Source organism: Passer domesticus, chromosome 4, assembly GCF_036417665.1.
Source record: "Passer domesticus isolate bPasDom1 chromosome 4, bPasDom1.hap1, whole genome shotgun sequence".
NCBI classification, from domain to species: Eukaryota; Metazoa; Chordata; class Aves; order Passeriformes; family Passeridae; genus Passer; species Passer domesticus.
In genome coordinates this window covers 51396994-51416686 of record NC_087477.1, presented here as the reverse complement: position 1 = coordinate 51416686, position 19693 = coordinate 51396994, and the positions used below count along the sequence as shown (strand labels likewise).

At 37.5% G+C, this 19693-nt stretch overlaps 1 protein-coding gene and 1 long non-coding RNA gene across 33 annotated transcripts in view; one reads left to right on the top strand and one right to left on the bottom strand.

Moving 5' to 3' along the window:
- Nucleotides 1-19693, bottom strand: part of TENM3 (teneurin transmembrane protein 3) — a 1290895-nt gene that overhangs the window by 289861 nt on the left and 981341 nt on the right. For 28 of the 32 annotated variants that reach the window (XM_064417780.1, XM_064417778.1, XM_064417776.1 and 25 more), the window contains one exon: nt 7747-8025. The exons of the other annotated variants lie outside the window; for them this stretch is intronic. In XM_064417780.1, coding sequence (XP_064273850.1) covers nt 7747-8025 — 279 coding nt within the window. The remainder of the gene's footprint in view (nt 1-7746; nt 8026-19693) is intronic. 32 annotated transcript variants of the gene reach the window in all.
- LOC135299200 (uncharacterized) lies at nt 58-3515 on the top strand. The gene is made up of 2 exons (XR_010361242.1): nt 58-439; nt 3336-3515. It is a non-coding gene; the product is annotated as an uncharacterized LOC135299200 (long non-coding RNA).

Genomic DNA, 19693 nt, shown 5'->3' with positions numbered 1-19693 from the left:
CCATTGTGGCCTTTGTGACAGCGGCAGTATCTAGACAGGACACAAAGGGTGCAACAGGCTGAGCTTTCTCCCAGTCTCTTCTAGTGTCTTGTATTTCAAACCTCTGGCTTTGCTTGTTAACCTTGCTCTACCCTCCAAATGGCTGGCATTTGCCTCATGTAGCCCCAAACCAGTCATGGAGACATCACTTCTGTCTTAGCACTGCACTGAGTGCAGCAGCCAGATTATTCCAGTAGTGCTATGTATGCATACAAAGACACATTGTAAATTTGTGGAAGAAACCCTCACATACCACAGCAAACACCACTGCCCAATGAGCACTGTGACCCTGAGGCGATGTCTATCCAGGAGGAAACAGAAATGATTCCTGGACATGCAGGATGGGGATGGGCAAGCCAAACCTCAATGAGAGTTGAGAAGCCCTTGCACTGCAGAGGAAGTGAGTAAAGCACCACTTCTGCAGCCCAGGGGCCCAGACCTGCAGCATCCACTGGTGCTGGCAGAGATGACCAATGGCATTGGAAGGCCACTGTCTGATTCCTTGAAATCGAATGGCAATCAGGGAAAGCTCCTGATGACTCTTTAGAAGACAAAGGTCATCTTATCTTCAAGATGGGCACGGAATACACGAGGAAGCAGAGGCTGCCAGCCTCACCCTGGTCTCCCAGGGAAGATTATAGAAGAAATACTGCTGGAGTTATCCTTCATATGCTGGGATAGGCTTCCAGGAAAAGAAAATTAATGACAACAGCTAACATGTATTTACCAAAGGCAAATCATACCCAAACAACCTTACTGTTTTCTACAAACGGCTGGTTGTCTCAGCAGATAAAGGGAAAGCAGCAGACACTGTTTTCCTTGACTTTAGCAAGGTGTCCAAAGGGAGCTCCCATAGTATCCTGGTAGCCAAGCTGGAGAGAGATGGACTGAATGGGTGAGCTGCAAAGAACATCTTGTAAAACTGGTTGTATGAAGAGGCTGAAAGAGTAGCATTCTGTAGTGCGAAGAGCAACTCTTGGTCAACATTAATGGCATTCATCAGGAGCTAATATTGGAATGATGTTTTTATGTACTACAGTTAACATCTTGAGAATGAGTAAGATGGAATGTGCCCTTAGCAAGTTTGTGGATGACACCAAGCTGGAAAGATTGATCAGTACACTGCAGGGCAGGATTGCCTTTTGAAGGCATCTCAACAGGCTGAAAAAAACCTCATGAATTCCAAAGGCAGAGTATCCACAGTAACAGTACTAGCTGGGAGCCCACAGGAAAGCAGCTTTGTAGTGAAGGAGCTGGGCAGTCAATGTGGACAAGTTCAGCAGTGTGCCCTTTCAACAATAAGCCTAACCACATACTGTGCTGCATTCAGAAGAATGGAGCCAGCATTCCCTGGGAAGTGATTAGTCCCCTTTTATTCAGCATTTGGAGGCTACATCTAGATGACAATATTCTGTTTGGGGCTTGCCAGTACAACACTGATGAATTGGAATGAATTCAGTGAAGAATGCCTGAGGAGAAGCTCAGTGAGCCTGAAAGGCAAAAGGTAGAAATCTAACTTTGGTCTTCCATTACCCAAAGCAATGGTCCCAACTGCAGCAAGGGAAACTCCAATTCGATATAACAGGGAAAAAATTCACAACTAAATTAGTTAAGCACCAGAACAGCTGCCCTGAGATGATGTAGAATGTCTCTTTTTGCTTGTTATAAAGCATAAACTATTAACAGATTTTTTCCTAGGATGCTTGCCATCTAACTGATTAGAAAGGTTTCTCCTCCTTTCTCTTTGTCCCTTCTGAAGTTGTTCTGTTTGTTTTTACCTTCCAGAACCATATCCATCACTAATGATTTCTCATGCATGAATCATAAAAAGCCCAGAACCCGTAGACACTCTACATACAGGAAAAAAAAATTATTTATCTAAGAAACCTCTAATGCTTTAAGAGTATAAATATTATCTCTATCATCAGTTACTCAGCTAGCAAATCCTGAAAAAGAAAAATAACCAGAAGAAAACATATCAGCAATATGGTCTTCTTTCATTACTATGTAATAAATCAACACCCTCGTTTTCTTTTTCTTAGTATTCATATTTCTGTACAACTCTACTTTTTTACTGATTGCCTCAATTTTATTTGTATGCCCAGACCTCCCTAAGGGCCTCCTGAAACATCTTCGTAAGCTCTTCCTCTGAAATTTGACCTTCCTTCCTTTTTCTACATGGTGTTTTTTCCCTTAAAATTCAGATTTTTGGATAAATTCTGACATATGACAGTTGGTCTTTAAACACCTCTTTTACCACTCCTTAATATTAGAAAGATTAGAAACTTAAGAATTAAGATTTAGAAACTTAAGAATTCTCTGAGATTTTCTGCTTTGATTTGTTTTTCCTTGCAGATCCCAGTTCTAATTTCACTGGTGTCACCTGTTGCTAAACCGATAGTTCCTGCACATCAGAAAATTTATCCAAGTGTTGCCAAAGAGCCTCACCCCCTGGCCTGATAGTCTGCACCAGACTCCATCATAATTACGATGGTCCTTTGGAATCTCATGCCTTTCCTTAACAGCAAGTTCAGTGACACACAGACCTATGAAACCCAGGAGATCACACAAAATTACTGCAAAAAGGTCAGCCCAGCTGTTGCCTCTTTGGATACAACTAGCCAAAGGAATTATAAACCTCATTTTCACTTGCATTAACAACTAGATTATTAACTGAAATATATCCACATGACTACTATCATAATAGAATCTGAAAACTGGCATAACTATAGAAAACCTATAATATTTCAGAAAACCAGAAAATTAATTTTGTTTATGGATTTCTGCTACATGTCTCCATAACCAAAGAAAATTTGTGTGCCTGTTAAATATTAAATATTATTTCAGGGCTGACTTCTGTCAAAACCAAAACAGACTGATTTCCTGGTCATGAAATTTTTTGGCAGCAAAGCAAGATTTAAGGCATATTGGCATGCTTAATGAGGAGCAGACAATTGCTAGATGGAAATCTGTGGGAAAAAGTAAAGAAATTGTAATTGGTGGTAGAGCAGTAAGATGAGGATTAATTCAGCAGCTATGTGGCTGGTTTTGATCAGTAGGCTCAGCATTTGGCTAGCAGGTGCAACTACTATTCAATAGGGTCCATTTAAACCAAGTTTTGTGCTTTAGCATGAAGAAAGATGTTAAATGGGTGAAAGCATGTGACACTACTTCCTGAATTATGTGCATTATTTAATAATGCAGAGTTCAATTATATGTTATAGATGAACTGGGTTAGAGACAACAGATTAAAATGTCTTGGCAAGTATCTTACCAATGTATTTCTTGGGTTTCAGAGATCTGAATGCCAGTAAATTCATCATTCTGGAAGGACAAGACAGTATTAGGTTCACAAGAATGCTATCTTCAGAAACTGTCTTGAAGTTGGAGAGGAAGCAAGTAGGTACCCATGCAGTTAATAAAGTGCTATTTTCTCCTTATAGGAGCCCTCAGCAATAAACAATCTAGCAGCAATATCTACTTTTCTGTATCCATGAAAAATTGGTCTAAGTGTCAAACCATTTATCTAACCAATTCAGAATGACTGCCTGAGGCCAAGAACTTGACTCCCTCTTTTCCTCTATTCTTTTTATTTTGCTGTATCCTGATCTCCTGTGGTTTTCCAATAAACACAATCAGTAAAAACTTTCACTAAACAAATAAACAAACAAACTAAAAAAAAGCCCACATTCTAATGCCATCAGAACTACTTTCTGTGTGCCCAGGTAGTTTTTGTGGCAGTCAGCTATGTGGGCATGCATGTCTCTGGAGTGCCCCACCCTTTTCCAGAAGCGCCATCACTACTGCTTCCAAGGACTATAAGGTGACATGGACTTGACCAAAGACTTTGGTCTTATAGGAGGACTTTCCAGTCAGAATCATTGCCACAGCCTGACTCCCAGACCAGCACACAAAAAGCACAAACAAAACCAGTTATATAATTTTACAGAAAGGAATAAATAAATACATTTAAAAAAAAAAAGGTGCTGCACTTCTGAAGTAACTTCCTCAGTTAACTTTTGTGTTTTGCTTATTAACCTTCTGATGTCTCATTAAGTCAGGGATTGCAGTTTAACAGGTTTTAAAAATGATTTAAATATGGAAGTGGATTCTAAGATACCTTAAAAATATATTGACCCTTTAAGCAAATGGGCCATTTGAAGCCTAACTACTACTTCTAGCTCATACTCTCCTGGAATATTTATCCAGTATAAAAGACAAGCTTTAGTAATCTTAGAACAGCTTAACGACATAAAATTACTGGCAAGCTTGTAAGAGACAGCTAGCTTGTATTTCAAAGCAACAGCTCCTGGAACAATTACCAACATAAATTTCTTGATGCAGCATTTATGAAATAAATTGCAATGAGAATAGAGAAGAAAGCCTGAAAAAGCATGTGCATGCTCAGTGTGCTCCAGCTGATACATCACACTGTGCGTGACACTGGTTGGTTGCCCAGATTAACAGATGCAGGCCCTCCTTCAGGCAGGCTGACATGACAAATCTCTCAGAATATGATGCCAAGAGTCATACATGGAACTTGAATGAAGTCAAAGAAAAATATTTCTTTTCAGAATTATTTACTGAGCAATATCCTAAAACAACCTTTGGTGTGAGAATACATCTATTAACCCTATGTTTGATACGTGTTCTGTTGATTTTTTAAAAACAATTATCTGCTGGCAGTCACAGTATATTCTTAGTATATTTAAAATTTTCCAACTTCATAATATGTAATGTTATTTGTTTAAAGAAACCTCTAAACCTTCCAAGACAATTTAAAACTTTAAGTTTTGTAAGATTTCAGAAACCTACTATTAAGACTTTGACAAATACAGGGTTAGTGTTTTCAACAAACTATTTCTTCTTGTTTATTGTAATTATGCAGCAGAATTGCAAGTTTTGCCTTCCTGAGGGATATGCAATCCAGAAGAGCAAGTACATAACAGTTGCAAGGAAGGAAAGGAAATGCTATTTTGATGCCGAGCTTCTCTTCCTGCCTAATTGGCAAGAAAGAAAACCCCAAGTACATTCAGCAAATTGTTAATCCTGAGATCATAAACCCATAGGATAAGTCAAAGTTCCCATCATCTTGACAAGTCCCATTAACTCCAATAAGGCTGATGATGGCAGTGCACTATTTAAACAGTGAGTAGTTTCACTGGGTGAACAGTGGGATTGCTGAAACATTGAGACCTTTAGGTGAGGGAAGTATGATCTGGTGGTGGTGTGCTTTGCTCAACATCATCATCAGTTGCCCCTTTTTTACCTTAGAGGCAAACATGCTGCACAAAAATGCATTAACCTGTAAAACAATTCCATCAAAATGCAGTCAGGAATCTTTCCCACACAGCAGAGGGGGATGCAGTACAGGGGACTCATAACTCTCACTTTGGTTTCAAAGCCTTATCAGATTTGTCAGATTTCAACAGTATACTGGCACAACTGTTAACTTTAGGCCATAAATTAACAAAACTCGCACCTGCACCTTTGATTAGAGCACCTGTGCCTGCCAGGGCGATAACGTTTCCCTGGCTTTAAATTGTATTTTCTATTCTATTGTGAATATTAAACCTACTGAGTTCCAATGATGTGTATAAAGTCATTTCTCAGCCAAGTCTTCCATGTTCAGTGGAAACAAAAATTCAGAGAAAAAAACCCAAAGATGATTAAGCTTTTCACCATTTTAACATCTCCACTGTAACAGCGACCCATGACATGGTCCAAGTTATAGATGTTTCATAACCCTAGGGAACTCTCAAGCCATCAAAATTTCATTAGCATCACAGCAGTCCCAGTACATTCTTAAATTGGACTGCTGGCCTTCCTATTAATAAATAAATCAACTGTAATCCTTTTTAGTGGCTAAAGTCTTCGTTGAAGTTGTACCAAACACCAGATATTCTTTCCATATTTTAGCCACTGCAGAATAATGTATTTTTAACATATTCACAGTCTTCTCACACATGAAAAAACAAAACACTCTAACTTTCAGCTGACGGAGGATGTTTTGGCACATTGTAATCAGATGATTTCCTTTTCAAAAAATTGTAAGTATCAAATTTACTAAAAAGTGTGGTACCTCTGAAGCAGTCACCTTTTCAATAATGTAAAGGTATGACTTCCTATGGAAATGGTGCATGCATGCATGTATACATAAAAATGTATTTTCAAGATCACTTACTAAGGGTTTTACAAAAGGGTTGAGAGAATTTGTTTCACTACAGACCTTTCAAAATCACAGGACTGCTCAATAACTTATTTTAGATTGCTCTGCAGCTGAAACCAACTTTATTACACAGAAACTCCACTGCCAAAAGGTGGTAGGCAAGTACTTCTGTCTTCCTCTTTCAGAACTTGCCTCTGACTCAAAACAAATTTTCCAAGCATGACACAAGACACCTGTGAACACTGAAAGCTGCTCATGTTCCATGTAGCATTATATCCAACACAAAAGGAGGGTCCCATTTGAGACAGTGGTTTTGCACAGGTATCTTCATGTAGAAACAGCCACCAGTGGAAAAATAAGTATAACAGCAAATTATAGCTTTGGTTTTGCTTTCTCAAACTGAAGTTAAAATAATAAACAGGAAGGACTAAATTTCATTGCTTGCAGTTTAAAATAAAACTGCATTAATTTTTTAAGCATTTCCATACATACATACCTACGTAGCTGTTTCCCACCATGTGTTACAGTCATTGCCAGAGGATAGCAATAAAATTGCTCTAATTTTTGTACAGCTGAGCAGACAGGTTTAATAAATTAATAAAATGACAAGTAGACATGCAGGCAATAGCCATCACCAATTTTCATTGTTACTCATTTTTCTTTATTCCTCTTCTGAATTTTTCACATAGAAAGTCATGAAGTTAATAGAAGAATTGTTTTAATTATAGCAAATCTGAAAATCTTCTGCAAATAAAAGTTAAGATTGGTACACTTAGAATTTAACACCACATTAAATTCTGTTCATAACCTCAAGAGGAGGTAAAAAAAAAAACAACTTTGAAAAGCTTTAAAAATGAATCAGTCAATTGTATTAACCTATTTTCATTTAAACTCTAAGACTTAATATACAATGGTCATACCCCACATCCTACAAAGCTGCAAAGATTTTTGTTGCAGATTTTAATTGCACAGTAATCCAGTCCCCCAGGCACATCAAAGGCCACATGTCCCTCTTCACCACAATTCCAATTGCTCTCATCAGCTAAGAAGTTTAAAGCACAATCAAATTTCTTTTTCAATCACATGAGCCCTGTTAATAAGCTATTCTTTGAGTTCACTCATCCATTCTAAGATTCTGCAACTTCTCCAAGAAGTCTCGAAGAACAGTTTACAATGAAACTTTTGAATGAAATCTAGCCTGGGGAAACACTTTATCATCACTTAGCTGTTCCCCAGAGGGTAACAGGTGACATGGCCTGAGATAATACAAAACCAATCTTTTTTTGTGATTAAACTCTTTCAAAATTACAGCTAAAGCATCATACACAAAGGTTGCATTAGTTAGGACTGACACTGAATATTGACTTTAATGGGAAGAGGAGAGAAAAAAAAACCAAAAACAGAGAAGGTAAAAAAAAAAAAAAAAAGAGAAGGCAAATAACTCAAGGCCATTCCTTTAATGATTTAAAATTACTGAGTGTCAGCCAAAACAGCAAATAAACATTCATTTATATACGGGCATATGCACAAGAACTTACCATTTTCACTGTCGGACTTGTTTTCGTGTTCGGTATCAGTCAGAGTGAGGGCTGAGTTGGAACGGCTCGACAGACAGGAGCTGCGCCCTGATTTGACCCCCCTGCCCCAAAGTCTCATGGCATGCTCTGGAGACATCACTCCTTCATTTTCAGTATCAGCATCTGACCCTGCACTGATAGAGTAACCTCTGTGGGGGAGCCCCATTTCCGCACAAAATGCCAGTCCTCGACGAGCTGCTGGTTCACAAACTCCTAACTGCCTTAGGGTAAAATTCTGTCCTGATTAGGGGAAAAAAAGATAACAAAAGATGAGAAATTTTTAATTATTTTATTTTAAAGAATTTTAAAGTAAAAACTCTTCATGTGTATAATTGTCTCAGATATCACATAAGGTGTTTTGTCAAAACTCCACCTGTATTACAATCAAGTGGATTCTTTTGTCTCCAGCTCCCCTCAGCAGTATTTTGTCAACTGCTTAAATGCATCAAAAATGATCCTGACTAGCAAATAAACAAAACAGAACCTCCTAACTAAGAAAAGCCAATTCAGTGCATGAAAGGATTTTTTAAAAAATTATAAACTTTTCCTTTTTTCACAGAAAAATTATTTTTCCAAGCATAAAAGCACTTAACAAGGTATTTGTCAGAATTTTTACTTGGGTGGTTTTTGGGTAGAGTGTTTTGTTCGTCCTTGTTAGAGGCCAAAGCAAGAGGCTATGTTTCCCATACAAACATCACCTAATGAGGTAATGGAAAAGCTACACAGGAACAAATTCCCCTAGTTTTTATTTGATTTCCCTGCCCTACTTTAATACACAAATACGGCCACCTGTTACCTCCAAGTATTACAATAAAAGTGTTACTTTTTGTGCCACTGTATTTTAAGAAGCATTTTACACTTTTACTGCTAAAGCAGAGTCTGTGCATTTTAACAGACTTTTAGCCTGTTTTGGGGCAGAGCAGGAGACATAAGTGAATCCCAATGATTGTATTAATAAATTAGGTGCAATAAACTTGTGACACTTCAATAATTTAGAGTGTCTAAATTATGCGACACTCAAAAAATGACTGCCTTTTTAATGGCTGTGTCTTCATCCCACTTTTATGTCTGTAGATTTAAGACATTTTATGATATATAGATACTTGGCAAGCTCCTTTGCATACCTATATCTATAATACTTTTCCACCCTAACCCACAATTATTTCACAGCTCTGAGAACGAATTAGGACATACATTCAATTTTTGAATCTGACAAGCATCCTAATTTCTCCATAATTAGTCATTTAGCATAAAAACACACTAGCAAGATAATTAAAGCTTATAATATGTCAAGAACAGAATTCTACACATGAGAAAGAAATAGAATTGCAAAAGTATGAATACAGAAGTGCAAATAATTCCTGAAGTCTTGAGAGTTAATGCACTGGTCATTGACTTTTTAAAAGTGATCTGGTTAATTATTTTATTCCTGCAGTCACCTGAAGCTTTTGCTGCAAGTTTCTTCGCAGTCAGAACCATAAATGATTTCTGACAATGACTTTCATAAATAATGAAAATCAATTACTACAATTAGGTACAAATCAAACTACTTATTATGCAGCTGTGTATAGACATTTAAATGAAAATATAGCTGGGGAGGTAAATATAAAGGAGCAAGCATATTTATGACTATGTCTGAACAGTGTCAAGGGTATAAGAAAGGGATTATCATGCACACTGATAGTATCTTGTAATTTTTTAAAGCTGTCATGCCATGTGAATTTTTGGGTTTTATGAGAGCTGAAACTAATCAGCGAAGGAAACAGGCCAAACAAACCACCCAGTGGTAACAGGGACAGAGCTGAAAGTAGTAAAGTGTCTAAAATGCTTATTATTCTGCTTTTGTAGATATATGCTAAGGGTGACAGTTTAGAACACTGTTTTTTTGCATTTGGTACATTAGTATGTGAATCTACATTTTCAAACAGTTGCCTAAAATCAGATACAGAAGAAGCCTCTGTGCACATGTATATGTATACAGGTGTCTCTACACACACATGGAGTAGATAAGGTGTAAACACTGTTGCACATGCAGCACCTTATTTATTCTAAAAAGAGCATTTTGAGAAGAAAAATGGAAAGAGGTATTCAGGCCAAAGACAGGTTACTTGAGTCAGTAACACAACCACTGTTGATTCCAATGGGACAAGGTGCTACAGCTGTGGTGCCCAGAGGCTCATGGGGCTGAGGTGAAGGCAAGGCAGGATGCAGACACAGCCACTGCCCCTGAGCCAGAGCAGCTGCAGCAGCAGGAGAGCATCGCCCCCTGCAGCTCCCCAGCAGCCTGCTGCACGCAGCTCCTGCTCCCCCCACTGAAAAAATGCCCCTGCACTCAGGCACAGCAACTTGAAAAGATTATTACACGCACACTTCTGTTTTCATCAGAAGCACCTAAGTGAAACCACCTGAGGCACGCCAGAACATCTTCAGGACCTTCATAGGAGACTTGGTCTCAGCCATAACATACCACCTACCATCTAGTCATGGATTTTTAACTTGAAGTTTACAACATCCTATCTCCTATGTAAAATATCTTCTTTCCCCTCTCTCGTGAATGGTAAAAACCCTCACAAAATGACATAGCACAGCCAAAAGAGAAAAGGGGGAAGGTTTGAATACTGCCTTCTCATTCCCATTCAATATATTACAGCTTTCCACTACACTCAGAAGTTTTACAACATAACCCAGATATGTTGTAACAGCTTTAGAATCATCAGGCCACATAATCTTCTGACTTAAAGCCTTCCTAGAGCTTCACTAAGAGGATTGTAGTCCATGTAAGTTGCCTACACAAATGAAAAAACAAAGCAAAACAGACCCCAAACAACCCACAAAACCCAAAATGAGAAGTTGACATGGGAAAATAAAATGTTTACCTCTGTAGAAATTCAAAAATTTAAATCCCAAAGGAAATCATATACATGTGATTGAAAAATTTTATATCATCTTAAGGTTTCTGAACAATGGAAACAGGAAATCCTCCAGGATTCAGGGGAAGCTGAATCCAGCTGGGATGCAGACCTAGTGGGTAGCAGACTAGTTGGAAGCTTTTACCTGATAATGAACAGCACTATGAAATCAAATTAAAAGCTGAAAAAGAGGTTGTATGAGCTCAGTGAGAAAAAACAGCATGAAGTGAGGATGTTCTTCTTGTGTTCAGAGTTTGTGATTCATTTTTCCAGAATGATTTCCATGTGAGGGATTTACTCAACAATTTCTTACATTTAAACAGGCACCACTGACAGTAAGTGCCTCAAGAGTTCATAATGACTTAAAAACAGCTTGGCCATTGTAATGAACCAATTCCTGAGAAAAAAAATGGAGGTGCAGAACAAACAGGTACCATAATGATTTATGTGTTTTTTCCCTTTCCTTTAAAAAATGTATGAAGTGAAAATTAGAAACAAAATTAGACACAACATTTCAAGGAGACTTGTTCTGGAGACACTTTGAGGGTTTTGGACTATTTGGGATGATATGTCATGAAGTTAAGTTTAAAAAACTGACAGTAATGCTGTTTATTACCACTCAGCTATTAGATGCTGCATTTCTCCTGGCTAGGAACAACAATTTATGGGTATGGTAAGGATTGCTGACATTTGTGATGACAAGAGGAAAACTAATTAATTAACAACTCTAAAATAACTTCCTAAAGCTTGTGCAGCATACATGCCTACCTGTTATGTTGCAACTTTCTCTGTAAGCAATGATCCACATAGGACTGGTGCACCTCCTTAACTACACCACTTAGACAAAAAAGGATAACAACATACTTTCAATACATATATGTCTATATATAGAATTATTATTCTTAAAAAGATAATGTGCATATATATATTTCTCTGCCAGAATCACACAGGCTACATCATCTAGAAATGTGGGTTTGGTTTTTTTTTTTACTAGTTTAAACAAATACTGCTATAATAACGTTTGACATATGCAGAAATGACTTAGTTCTTTATAAAGCTGTAAGTTAAAAGCTGGAATTAAATGGAAACCTGCTGCACTTGTGCTACACTTTTTTCCCTGTCCTATTTTGGGGAAGTCCTTCAAAGACCTCCATAATAACTTAAGTTTCAATCTGGAAATGCTATCTGTGGAAATGGGTTTTTGAAGAGGACTACTAAACAAAAGAAAAGGTCCCATGGTTCTTCAGTTGTCAGTGTCTGCTTTAAGTTGGATCTATACTAAATATAAACACAGAGATATTATCTTAAAAACCATGAAAAGGTGAAAGAATCAAACAGAAGGAATGAACAAAAGTTGCCAAAAGAAAATTTGTCAGCATCTCCAGCCATCAGCACTGTCCTTACTAATTCATTAACTACTGGTAAATTGACAAGTCAGGTTTTAGCAACAATAGACCCAGAAAAAAAACCTGAACAGCCTCCAAAGCACCTGCCTAGTTAGCATAAAAATACACCCAACTCCCCTAGCTTTTAAACAGAGGAATTAGAGTGTGTGTCTTTGCTGACTTTGGTTTTGTCCTAACAGTTCGGACACAGTACCAAAAAGGCAGAGGTCCCAAACATATCCAAGTTCATACTTCAAATTCTGTTCAGCTTGGCTCTTGATAATGTTTCACACCATATCTGCCTCTCTGCATCATTCATTACTTGTCAGACCCCTATCTAATCTATTCTTCCTTTGTATTTTACCTTTTTCTAGCTGCCTAGAACACATGTGAGGCATTCAAAAATCAAGCACATTTCCCCTATAATCGCTATGTGATAATGCATGACAAAAATACTTATACCAAAGTTGGTAAAACTGTGACACATCTAAAGCTGTACAGATGCAAAACAATGATCATGGTCCTTAGGAGAATCAAGTTTCTCCGTCACATTTCCTTGACTTGCTACTTAATCCTAATTTTTCTTTTTAATTAAAAGTAGGTTTCATTTCTTTAGAAAGCAAATGAGGAAAAATATCTTTCTCTATTTTTATTTTCTGTCTGCAGATTACTGCATACAAATACATCCTCAATAACAGAACAATGATTATATAATCTTATTGTATAAGTAGCACTGGTATCAAAGAGTTCCTGAAGGACCATACTGTTTTCTCCTACTCTGATATGGGAAAAGTACTTACTTCCTTTTTATTTCATATTTAGACACTATGTAGGGGATACATTTCTCCTGTTGAAGCTCTTTGTGCAGAGCTCTCACTTAGAATAAGGCCACAGGTTTTGAGAGTAAGAACATGGAAATAAATGTACAGTAGGATAACAAATTTGCTGAAAACGAAAGGATTTTTTTTTTTTTTTTAATAGCAAAACAAATACTTTAGATGATCTAGAAAACTCTGACAAGGAGTGTAAAACACTGTCTCCAGAAGTCAGAATGTTAGGTGGGTAGAATGCAATTGCACAAAAGAGAGAATGACTAAACAGATGTGATACATCCATTCTTTCACACAAACTTCACAATATATTTAGTAAAAGGGAGTTTTGAAAGCTGTATGTGCAGAATTCTGTTCTCTAGGATGTGAGAAACTGCAGTGAAGACTGACAAATATTGAGCTTTCCCTATGTAACATTTTCTTTCTGATTTGCTGTAGTGTTTTGTTGTCATTACTTTAGCCTGATTTTTGCTTTTGTGCAAACTATCTGTGAAATTTAAACCATCCTAATCCACTGTATCACATTTTCCTCCTGTTGTTAATTCCTGTGTTTTTCTTTTCACTCATCACAACCATCTTCCTTGTCACCTTTTAATCTCTTTTTCTTGACCTTTCTGCTCTATTCACTTTTCCATCTTAACCTCCTTTTCTTGTCATTATCTGATTTAGAGGGGAGCTGTAAGATTCATATGAAAGACGGTTGCTTCTCTAATATATCCAGTGAACTACATAATAACAAAGAGGACTGAAATACATTCAATCTCATCAAGTGTGCATATAGTTTTCAAGTGCTCATTATTCTCAACAAATATTAATCACAGTTCTCACACTCCTTATGGACTTTTAAAAACATTTGGGGACATAAGTCATGGTCTTGGGGATTTCTGCAAAGGTTAGTGCCAGATACTGTGAATTCTCAGAGCTCTACTTATTGTGTCACTCTTGATAGAAGAGCTTCATGCAAGACTCCAACCCCACGTTATTAATTGAGAAAAAAAAGTAAAACATTTCCACATATATTTACATATTTGTGGGAAATACAGTATTTCAAACTTGATACTTGTTTTTGTTACTACAGAATCACAAGGAAACATTAATTGAAAAGATAGCCTAAGAAAGTTTTTATTTTCAGATGTAAGGAAGAATTTATGTGTATGAACCACAGTCATTTTCTTGTCACTGGTCTACCAAATGATGGTTCAAACACACAGACTCTCCTGTGCAGTATGGGAAACTCATAATTTTATTCCCTGTTCGGCTTGAGGTGGCTGGGGATCTACAGTCCTAATCCTCAGACTAGAATATAAGAAGCACTTCTTAAACCAGTATAAGGATAAAGGGATGTTCAGCAGCCCATCTGAAGTTCCCAGAGAGTAAGATTAAAGCCAGCTGAAAATAATTTCACAACTGCACAATTCAAAGCTGGGAAGCAAATATGTTCCACTAAATGAATTAATAATTTAAACATTATGGTTCCAAATTTGGGGATTTTATATTAAAATCTGATTTTACGACTATGATTATACAATATACAAACTAAATTAAGAGAATCCAGCACAGCTGTTCCAATCATGGGCTGCAAGAGGTGAAAAAAAAAGGATTTGTGGTTTTAGAAAAGAAATACAACTCCAAGAGCAGCAAAGAACACAACATCTTGATCACAAGCAGAATGACAGTACAGACAGTTTAGGCCTCTATCTTAATCTTTGGATCCTGGGACCAAAACATCAACATTCAAGCATCCATTTATTACACAATAAGAATTACAAAAAGCCTAAATTTGATAGATGTGGAGAAAATATGACCCAAGGGTAAGCAATGTAGAGATGATGGATATCCAGTCTGCAAGGAGCCTACAAAGACAGATCTGGCAGGTATGAACTGCCACATTAGGGCCAGTGCGGTGCTAATGACATGACATACAGCTCAAAATGGGAAAGGAAGGTGAGGAAGAGCGAGGCAGCATGAAGCATGCACACAAACTGGAGCTCAAGTTTACTGCTATTCCTGCATACAGGGGAATGATAAAACTCTACTATTATTTATGCCTTTCCATGAGGAAAAGCATATCTGCCACCACAAGTGACCAGATGGACGAGACCCAGAGGGATATGTCTCTCAGCATGGTAGAAAACTCAATTAGTTCTACAGGCTAGGACCTGTACAGTCTGGTACAAAGTAAAAAGTAAAAACTCAATGTGCCTATTTGAAGCCACCCATACATTTCAGTTTGTGGAATTTCATACAGCAGTATTCCACATGTATGAGAACTGACTCTTCAATGCATGGACAGAAAGAAGTGCTCAGACCACTGCTGTAGCTAAATGGAAGCAATAACACAGAATACTGACCCACAAGCTCCTGCAGAAATGAAAACCTCTTATTCCCTCGATCACTCACACTTCCCGTCACAATCCCCCAAAAGGCTTTCCACTCTGTGAACCCCCATAATAATTGTAGTGTAGCAATGTTTTAATTTAGATGTTCTAGCAAAATGTCCATTATGCTGAAGACATGAAAAGATTTATCACTCAGCAATATTTATGGCGCTAAAAGAAAAAAAAAGGCAGAAAAACAAATGTGCTCCCTTGGCTCTGTCATTTCCTCTTTTGGCTTTAATAAGCTCAGTAACACCGAGTACTGGCTCTCAAGCCTGTAAGTTGACACTTTACAAACTAATTTCAAAAAGCATCAAGGAACTTTCTGAGAAATTACCCCCATTTTACATCTCTGCTTCACTTTATGCATTTATTTGCCAGTGATGGAATAAGCAATCACTCACAGCTTGGCCTCCAGCCCTGACTCTCAGCCCTAAGCACTAAATCAACAGACAGGACTCTTCAGCTTCTTTCATTCCTCTCCTCATCCCATCTCTAACTGCACACTGCTCTAGCTTTATCCTCCCTGTAGATGTTAACATACTGAAGTCATCTTTTATAGCCATGCATGGGATCCATTCATCTCCCCAGTCCACCGTTTAGTTTTTATTATGAACAGAAGCAGCACATACATCTCCGTATATGAGCTATGGAAAGATATAAAAGCACTTACAGACCCTCTACATTATCTTCCTTTCCATGTGGCTGAAAATCCTTGTGAAGGCCTCTTGGTCACCTTATAAATACTTAATCATTATGATCAAGAACTTAATTCTCCTATTTTGCAACTGGACTAGTTGAAGACAAGGTTTCTGCTCTATGGACTTGTAGTGTCTGTGTAGAACTGCCTGAACAAGCAGTGTGCTGCCAATAACCAAGGCTGATTTCTCCCTGGAGAATCACAATTATCCTTTGTCTCTAGATCTGTAGCTCATCTACAGGCCATGACCCACAAGGGGCCAATTTCACCTCGATGAATACCTTAGAGCATGTGTGCATATCACTGAGCATGAACTAAATATACTCTAATCAAATAAAAGTGAAATGTTTTTCTTCATACCACTTTGCAGCTAATAGAATAACTTTAAAAGTCAACATATCCTTATCACCTGGAACCTGAAAACCAATTAACTTCTTATTGTTGCTGTAAGAAGTTACTAGTATAACAATGAGAGATTATAATACTACTTAGCACTTACAGTGCTTTTCATCTTCAAAGCATTTTGCAAACATAAACTAATTAATCTTCCTAAAATGCCTGTGAGGTAGGTAGGTGTTATTATTCCTGTATTACACAAGGTAAAAAGGAAAAAACACCTCTGGCAGAAGGTTATGTGCTTAGCTCAAGGCCACAAAATTATCCAGAACATGCTGGCGCCGTATGCTGCTTACAGAAGTTACCCACTGAAATCAGGCAGACACTGCAGGTGGCCATGTTTCAGCAGAACAAAAAAGGATCTGTCATGATGACAATCAGGACACATCTTGCACTGCAGCCAGGAAGCATAAAACACTAATTCTAATATCTGCCTTGGATTTTGAGAGACAGCGCTTGCCGTGTCACTGAATGGTAATTAATTTGCTCACTGGGAGATCACAAAGTCACTAATATATTATTTCATACCTTCATATAAATACCTTGGAAAGTAAGCTGATGCAGTTCTACTGAGAAGCACTTGCCTACCCAATAGGCAAAATGAGCTCATCAATAAAGCCCAGGTAGTGGAAAGCCAAAATGTTCTTAGGTATCGATCCCTCCACTGCTTTGGACAGGTAAAAGTACTCAACCTTTAGGTTTAAAAACATGACCATTTAAATCCCTTCATCCTACAGTTGACATTTACAGTGACTAAAAAGATTAAACATTGTGCTATCCAAATAATTCATTTTGGGCAGCTAGTATTTAAAGCAATAGACTTTGGAGTCATATTACATTAGATAGTAGTTGCAATTAAGGTACCAGTTTCTAAGGTCTTAAAAATGTATCCTTGACAGTACTTAATATATTATGTAATAAAATAAAAATTTCAAAGCATATATATAACTCTTTCAGGTCCCTCTTTTGCTGAATGGTGATATTTTTCTAGCACCTAAATCTAATTTTCATGGGAATAGCAGTTGAACAATAGCTGCGATATATCCACACACTGTAACATACTGCACATGGCTCTACTTTTTAGCACCCAGGAATGAGCTGTCCAGCATGCTGTGAAGGAAAATAATCCTTTTTCTTTACTTATTTGGTACATTTGCCCTCTCTTCTAGCAGCTTCAAGAAGGCATTTAGGGCATTTAATCTAATTTATGCACTTAAGTCTTCCAGAATAGTAAAGGTATAAAACTATGCATAGGAATGGTTTCTCTAGCAAAACTGAAAGGGATAGAATACAATTAAATTGATCTTCAGACTTGGCTGACAATGAACTGTTCCGATTGATAAACACAATGAAGTCATTCTCACTGCTATCTAAGAAGACCAAATAACTTTACCCGCAGTCTAAATCATATTTGATTCAAACTTCCAAAAAGTAAAAATTTAACAAAACCTGCACTACCTCCTCGGGTCTTCTAATAGAAAAAGGTGTCCAACAACTCAGTTTTCCAATTTACACAGTTTGCAAACAGTGCTGTGATGATTTTGTAAGACAAGATGAACATGCACAAACCTGCGCTGAATTCTGCCACCCGTGCCTGTGGGTCAGCTTCTGTTCCTGCGCAAAATCTCACTGATATGATACATGGATCCCCCTGTAGGGCCACTACCCTGTTCTGCAATTAGAAAAGTCTTTGAAATGGAACAATGACTACTGGAGAGGTATTTAATAGCCCCCTCTTCCCTTTAACATGTATCCAATGGTAAATAAAACACAAGTTTTGCATGCCTGCATTTTTCTTACTAAAATACAAAGTTTTTCAGTTATTGTGAGTCCAGGTTTGATTAATTATCTTTTTTCAATTATATTAATACTATAAAAGTATTACTTCAATTTTTTTTTCCAAATGCAATTTAAAAAATACTGCTAACTTTCTGTATTTCTACCATCCTTCCCACCCACACTGTAGTCATGACACACTTTCAGATATTTTTGCATGGCAGTCTCCTATGTACTATCACTTTATATCACTTCATATAGGAAGCACTATAAAATTTCTGAACACAGGAACTTTTCTCTGTACAAAAGAGAAATTCAGCTTCATAGTGACAGCTTTAATCTTGACTTGAGCAAGAGACTTGGGCATAATGCAATACACAATCATAGAATCAGTCACAGAATAGTTTGGCTTGGAAGGGACCCTCAAAATCATCTAGTTTCAACCCCTCACCAATGGCCCCAGTCTAACTACAAGCATTTAAGTTGCTGAATTCAATTAAAGAAGTACGTTTAAATCAAGTAGAGAAGCATATTTAAATCAGGCTGCTCTATATATATGGATACATCATCATACCCTTAAAGTAAACAGTCTTTCATGGAGCTTCAGCCATTGTCAAGCATAAGATTAGGTAACTTCTCAAAGTAATACAGAATTGAGTGTCTTTCTTGGAATTAACTTTAGGAAAAAAAAAGCTTATGACCTTCACTCACATGGCTCTCTTGTGAGGTTTATAAACAAAGAGAAAATAAAGAACTAATTTAAAAGTTCTAAAAATAGTAGGCTAAATAATCCTCATCTAAAATTTTTAAAACAAAACCAGTTTTGCAACAGGTGAAGGGGCTAAAGAAAAAGAGGAGACTGCACTAGGTCTTATCTCTCATGGATGTTAACTGAAAGCATTTGCCTAGATTTAGTTCCAATTGCCAACACCTGAGTTGCTCTTCTAGTTCTGTTAGCTGGGTTTCAAAAGCAACAAGATAGTCTCCAGTTATATAACAATTTCATGTTCAAATACTTTACAGTATGTTTTAAATGCTGGTTTGAGAATCTTAATGACAATCATATCTATTTTTGGGCTCATATTTCTATTAATGTAATTCAACATTACATTACAACAGAAATTCAACTCATGAGGAAAAATACCATTAGACTGGAACAGACAATTGGAGAATTTCCTCTCCACAAGAAAAGATCTCATGGAATAAAGCTACCATGAATAAAGCACACCTACCTCCAATAGCAATATCCCTTTCTGAATTCCTACCACTGGATTTTGGGAAAGAGGAAGCACAAAAAACATGTACTGAAACAACTCAGGAAGAAGAGGCCAACCCTGTCCTTCATCAGGCACAGCATCACCAACTGGGCAAGGGAGGGGACTGTCCTGCTCTGCTTTGTGCTGGGGCAGCCTCACCTCCAGTGCTGGGGGCAGGTTTGGGTGCCACAGTGTGAGAAAGATGTTAAATTGTTGGAGAGCATCCAGAGGAGGGCAATGAGGATGTTGGAGGGCCTTGAGGGGAAGCTGTATGAGGA